General features: G+C 38.7%; 1 protein-coding gene across 1 annotated transcript in view; it reads left to right on the forward strand.

Moving 5' to 3' along the window:
- Positions 1-2,783: 2,783 nt before the first annotated feature.
- Positions 2,784-6,958, forward strand: part of LOC147470502 (uncharacterized) — an 8,981-nt gene continuing 4,806 nt past the window's right edge. Inside the window, exons 1-3 of the mRNA XM_086543697.1 lie at positions 2,784-2,874; positions 4,948-5,067; positions 6,044-6,958. The exon at positions 6,044-6,958 is cut by the window's right edge and continues 356 nt beyond it. Coding sequence (XP_086399823.1) covers positions 2,784-2,874; positions 4,948-5,067; positions 6,044-6,958 — 1,126 coding nt within the window. The remainder of the gene's footprint in view (positions 2,875-4,947; positions 5,068-6,043) is intronic.

Genomic DNA, 6,958 nt, shown 5'->3' on the forward strand with positions numbered 1-6,958 from the left:
GACTGTAAGTTGTCTTTTCGGGCTGGTAGGTAGCATTTTTTAACAATGTGCTGGTAGGTATATAAATAAATAAATAAGTAAATAAATAAATATATAAATATATATAGATGTATATATACAATTATATTTGTATATATCTATATATAAATGTATATATATAGAGAGAGAGATGTATATATATATAACTATATTTATATCTATCTATCTATCTATCTATATGTATATATATAATTATCTTTATATATATCTGTATATAAATGTATATATATATATATATATATATATATATATATATATATATATATATATATATATACATATATAGATGCATATATATAATTATATCTATATATATGTATATATAAATGTATATATATAATTATATATATATACATATATATATATACATATATATATATATATATATATATATATATATATATATATATATATATATATATATATATATATGTATATATATATAACATACACGCACATATATACATATACATTGTGATTGCCTAAACACTGCCAGGATATGTGACAACTACTGGCAAAATCTTTGCCACTTTTTAAAAAATGCCTCCTTCACTGGCAACTCCAGAGCGATCTACAATGGAATCAAACAGGTTACTGGTTCAACCATCAAGCTCCTTTAAAGTGAAAATCTAGGGTCATAATTACAGCTAGAACAAACAGATGGAACGATGGGTTGAGCACTGCCTAAAGCTATTTTCTACTAAGAACACAGAATATGCCCTTGACACAATACCAACCTTGCCTATCATAAAAGAGCTAAATGCCATGCTAAAATTAGCTGACCTTGAAAAAGCTCTATATACACTCGCCAGATGGTAAAGCGCCTGGAAATAATGTCATTTTACCAAAAGTCATTAAGCAAAGGAAGACCGCTCTCCTTCCTCATCTTTATGAGCTGCTATGGCTCTGCTAGGAGGGAGAAGAGCCTTATAACAAGAGGTTCTCTAAGATCATCACCTTATATAAGAACAAGTGTGACAGAAGTGATTGCAGCAACTACTGGGTCATTTTCCTCCTCAGCATAGTGAGCAAGGTGTTTGTCAGGGTCATCCTGAGGCGACTTCAGGTACTACTGTCCACGTCTATCCTAAGACACAATTTGTTTTTAAATCAAGAAGGTCTACTACAGATATGGTATTCTCTGTGAGACAACTTCTGGAGAAATGGCGAGAACAGAGACAGCCTCTGTACTTGGGATTTACAGATCTAACAAAGGCATATGACCTTGTTAGTGGCAATGGTCTTCTACGGAAGGTAGGCTGTCCACCCAGCCTAATATGCATCATCATGTCTTTCCACATTAACTTGACTGGCACCTTTAGCTTTAAAAGAAAAGTGTCTAATTCCTTCCCCATTAATAACGGAATCAAACAGGGATGTGTGCTTGCACCCACTCTATTTGGCATCTCCTGATTTTTGCCGAGCTGTGCCTTTCAGGTAGCTGTAACGGTGTCTACATTCATTATGGTAAATTTTTCAACTTCACACGGCTGCATGCCATGACAAAAGTCTCTCGAAGTTGCTTTTCGTAAAAAATGCTGCTCTAGCTTTAGTCACACCAGTGATGGTCTCCAACATCTTATGGACCAATTCTCCAAACCAACATAAAGAAAACTGAAGTAATGGCACAAAATTTCCCAACTCTACCATTCCAACAACCTGTCACCTGATGATCAGATTAACACTAGAATTGGGAATGCAGCCACAGTGATGTCCAAATTCACATCAAGAGTATGGAAAAATAATAATCTTACTCTAAACACCAAACTCATGGTCTACCAAGCATATGTCCTGCAACGGTGAGGCTTGGACTGCCTACACCACTACACACTAGCGAAAACCAGGCTCCCCATTGTGTTGAGGTTTTGCTACCAGATATGTCACAATGGCACATCATTGTTATGGCTCCAGCCACTGCCTCAAATGTGCATGTTGAGAGCATTTTAAAAATCCTTGGCCTGCTGCCAATCAAATCCAATCTATTTAATGATCTACCTGTTGGTCTCTTTCCTTCTCGTTCTTGTGTCTACAGAACTGTCTACATAACTATGTTATCCTAGTGAATTCAAATGTATAAAGAAACTCAGATATCAAATATGAAATGGATATTTTTAGTTTTTTGTTTTTTTTACAGTTATGCGTAATTTGGTTAGCCCTTTGAAAACAAGTACCAGAGATGCAACCTTAAGATATATTTCGAATCAGCAGAGTTGGTGGCTCTAATATTGTGGTATATAATAAACTGTACTAATAAAATGAAATCTCCAAACTGGTCTCCTGGTTTAAGGTAAATAGTTGACTAGGACTGAGCCTAGCTTCTAACTTGGCATGATTACTGCAATAAGTATAAACATACATGGGCAGTCCACGATAGCCATGGCTATGGTTTATTTCTATAGAAAAGTAATTAGATATTGCATTAAGTGCCTCTTAGTCCCCCTGAATATTTTTTATTCTGAAAGTTACAGAAATAGATCGTGCTAATACCTTTTACATATCGACTGCAATTACCTATGTAAGTGTCTGCATGAAATGAAGTTGTAGGTCAGTTTCTTCAGATAACATTTATGGCTGCCTCCGATACCAATTACCCAATTAGCTACGAGTATGAGATTGTGACGTTTTCACCTGTAAACGTTGGCATCCAAGTTATTTGTGGCTCTTTCGACATTCATTCCCTCCAAGATGGCACCGACGGCAAGGCGACGCCCACCGGCCAAACGGCGTCCTCTGGTCCGGGCGTCATGCAGGTTTACGACCTCCAACCCGGAGGAATGCCCGAGAACATCACCAGGCTGGAGGCTTGTCCTTTAAATCAGGCACTCGGGATGAATGGTAAGCTAGTGTATAATCTGGTTTGACTACCATTATTCTTAAGAAAGCAGAGCAAAGCTTAGTAACTAAAGCAGAGGAATCACAATGGCAGTTGAAGTGCTCTGAAAATATAGTACATCTATATATATTGTAGGATTATGGTTTTCTTGTGATTTTTAGAATGTTAAATGACAGACTCTGAGATGAATTGAGTTCATTGTGACAAATGGATAAAAGTGGTATAAATGAGACTGAATATTTTCACAACACAAGAGATGTAATTGACGCGTTTCGGGTTACCCCGTCTTCAGAACTACATGCTACATCAAGTTAACATATACATATATATATTAGTCAAGAGCTGACGACCCAGCTGATTCCCGTGACCTCTCGCTCGTTGTCCGCATGATTGACGTTACCGCGACCTTCGATAATTTGAAGCGACCTGACACTGTGTTCATGTTCTCCTCCGTCGCGATGTATGCAGCTTCCATCATTTTTCTCTTTAATTGATTTAATCATTCATGGATCACTTTGGCACGTTTCCAGTCCGGTAGATGTCCCGCTTCATCAATGTGTACTACCATGGCGTTGGATGTTCTGTGGTGTCGGACGTCGGCTCGATGTTCACTGACCCTGGTGCTGAATCCATGTCCTGTTTCACCATAATATGCTTTCTCACATCCGTTGCATGGTGTGCAGTATAAGGCGCTGTCAGGATTCTTTGTGGATGGCTTTCTGTTGCGTATTAGATCACCTATTTTTGCTCCAGAAGTGTTGGCGATATTAATGGAAAACATAGCGGTCTCGCTATGGGCTCACCACTAAGCGCGGTTCTGGACTGCCTGGAAACACTAGAAAAGGACCACTATATGAACATAATCGGCAGACATTTGACTTGGCTTCAATACGTATTTGACGTCCTGGTAATCGTCATTAGGGGATCGTGCTTACATCAAACGCTTACGCAACTGAATGCCACGACAAGATCCAGTTTACCATAGAGGAAGAGGAATGTCAGAAGCTACCTTTTCTCGATACTGTGATCCATCGGGGCGATAACGACCTACGTTTTTCAGTATACAGAAAGCCAACGAATAAAGATGATTTCATACACTATTACTCCGCACACAGCAATAAAACTAAATCAGGAGTCGTTATAGGATTCTTCCTCAGGGCTTTGAGGATATGCAGCCTTGAATTCCTAGACGATGAAACGAAGTACACAACTGAGGCATTTATGAAACGAGGTCAAAAACCGAACTCTCTTCCCCTCCAAAGTTCCTAGTGCTACCTTAATGCAACATCTCTGAGGCGGTAAATAGACATTTCGGAAGCTCCGTCAATATCGCCAACACTTCTGGTGCAAAAATAGGTGACCTAATATGCAACAGAAAGCCGTCCACAAAGAATCCTGAGAGCGCCTTATATTGCATACCATGCAGCGGATGCGAGAAAGCATATTATGGTGAAACATGACGTGGATTCAACACCAAGATCAGTGAACATCGAGCCGACGTCCGACACCACAGAACATCCAACGCCATGGTGGTACACGTAGATGAAGCGGGACATCTACCGGACTGGAAACGTGCCAAAGTGATCCATGAAAGATTAAATCAATTAAAGAGAAAAATGATGGAAGTTGCATACATCGCGACGGAGGAGAACATGAACACAGCGTCGGGTCGCTTCAAATTATCCAAGGTCGCGGCAACGTCTATCATGCGGGCAACGAACGAGAGGTCACGGGAATCAGCTGGGTCGTCAGCTCTTGACTAATATATATATATATGTACATGTTAACTTGATGTAGCCTGTAGTTCTGAAGACCGGGTAACCCGAAACGCGTCAATTACATCTCTTGTGTTGTGAAAATATTCAGTCTCATTTATACCACTTTTATCCAGACTCTGAGATGTCATGAGTGTTGGTTTATATAAAAGATAAAATATAAAAAGAAATCTATGAGATTCAAGAAGTAAGATGTAATTAATATGAATCACTGAATAGGTTACCTCATTCCTAAGGGCTTGTCTGCTTGAAGATCCGATGAAGCAGGTGGATATTATATTATTAACTCTTTTTTTTCAGAAACAAATTTCATATCTAACTTGTCACTCTGCACATGGTTCTTCATGCGGCTTTTGACGTTTCATCCAACTTTGATCAGTTATGCCTGTGACAGTGCACAGCCAAACTGCCTCATTGTATGTGAGTCTTTTAACCTTTGTTTTTTTTTCTTCATTCCTATGCAAAAACTGTAGATCTGTGCATTTATGTACAGCCATGTTTTTTTTTTCACCCAGGATCTGCAGATTTAAAAGGGTCCACAAAGAGATCATAAAGGATTCTTAGAAGGTCTTAGGAATATTGTAGTGAATCTGTTTTGTTCATTTTCGGTTGCTCTCCTACATTGTGTTTTCCAATCAATCTCCGTTAATTTTGAAATGGTAGTCTATAATAACTAGGCTGAAAAAGAAATACAGGTCTATATGAAATACTGATGATGACATTGGTCCCTTTATCTAAAATTTCTCCAACGATCAATAGTATTATAGTGAGGCACCAGCAGTGAGTCTCGCATCATCGCTTGTATTTTCACTACAAATAGACAATTACATTAGTATAAGAGTTTAATCATTATTATGAAAGGTATATATTTGTCATTTTTTTGTTTCATGTATACTTGTCCTTGAAAAAGTTGCTATGTTCTCTTGAAACTGTTTTAACATGTCACGCTTGTCATTAAGAAAAGGCACATTATTTCCATTCTTTTGCCTTTAGTTGCTTAGCAACTAAGTCAGCGCGAAGGTCGTTAACAGGATAAACACTTTGGCAACAAGTTTTATATATGTTACATCATTAGATCCTATAATATGGCATGTTTTACTGGACTATAACCTATCAAGGTTAAGGCTATATAGGGAATTCCTACAATATATTTTGTAAACAAAAGGGACCACAGAGATATAAAGGTTGAGAGCCAGTATTGAGGATTATGGCAGTAGATTTTCTAGTGATAGGAACACCACATACACAGAATATGTGGCATATTATACATTCCTTAATCCACTGTCAATACACTCTTAAACATGGTATAAAGGATTATAACAAGAATGTCAGTAACAGTTACATGATGAAACAGTGAATACGATTTACCAGAGAAATAAAAGCTTTTATATTTCAGGGATAACGGATACTAGTATCATCGTTGAAATGGATATCTGGAAGGAAAGCTTTAACAGGAAAATTCCAGTAAAAGTAGAACCTCTTCAGTGGTACCACATCTGCGTGGTGTTCCAAGAACAGGGAGAGAAGGACGGTCACATTAAGGTTTTCTTCGACGGCGTTGAGAGAAATCGCTGGCCTGGTGTCCAAAATATGCCTTTCAATGGTTCTCTAGTTCTGGGACAAGAGCAAGATGAATTTCAGGGAGGCTTCGTCAAGGAGCAAGCATTTCTAGGACGTTTCGCAGATCTGACTATTTCAACGAAAGCTTTCGGGTCAGAGCAGGTGAAAAGAGTGGCTTCATGTTCACAGCAGATGAGTGCGCCTGACAGTGTCCAACTGACGGAACACGGGAATGTGTCAAGATCACAGTTAGATATTTGTTCCGGAGTCCTTGAACCACAGCTTTTACTGATCCCAATATTAGTACAGACCCATACAGAAAGTGGTAGTCTTTGTAAGATGTTTTATATGAATTCTGCACTGCCAAAATCAGAGGCTGAAACCACGAGATTTATCAAAGTTTTGTTAGAAAACAAGTTTTCTTGTACTAATGCAAAGCAAGTATTACTGGCAATGGGATGGCTTAATATGTCACACGAACACTTGCCCCAAGAGGAACTTGAGTACATCAAGAACCGTTTGAACAACGCATTGGGAGGCAAACAGGAAGGCCTGCGTCTGAGTGCAAACGGGAATTGGGTGACCGGCAATGGACTGAGTGCATGTCCTTTGTGCTCTGGAAAGCCCAAAGCAACGATTTTCATGTTCGGACTTTGCGAAGGAGAAGTGGGCCAGCCAAAGGAGTACATGACCTTCTTCCCAAGACTCAGCGCCACCAGTTCTCTTGTCCTCGTCTCTGCCAAAGGCATTG

Source organism: Penaeus japonicus, unplaced genomic scaffold (genome assembly GCF_977035675.1).
Source record: "Penaeus japonicus unplaced genomic scaffold, GWHDUDI00000001_assembly GWHDUDI00000014, whole genome shotgun sequence".
Lineage (NCBI taxonomy): Eukaryota > Metazoa > Arthropoda > Malacostraca > Decapoda > Penaeidae > Penaeus > Penaeus japonicus.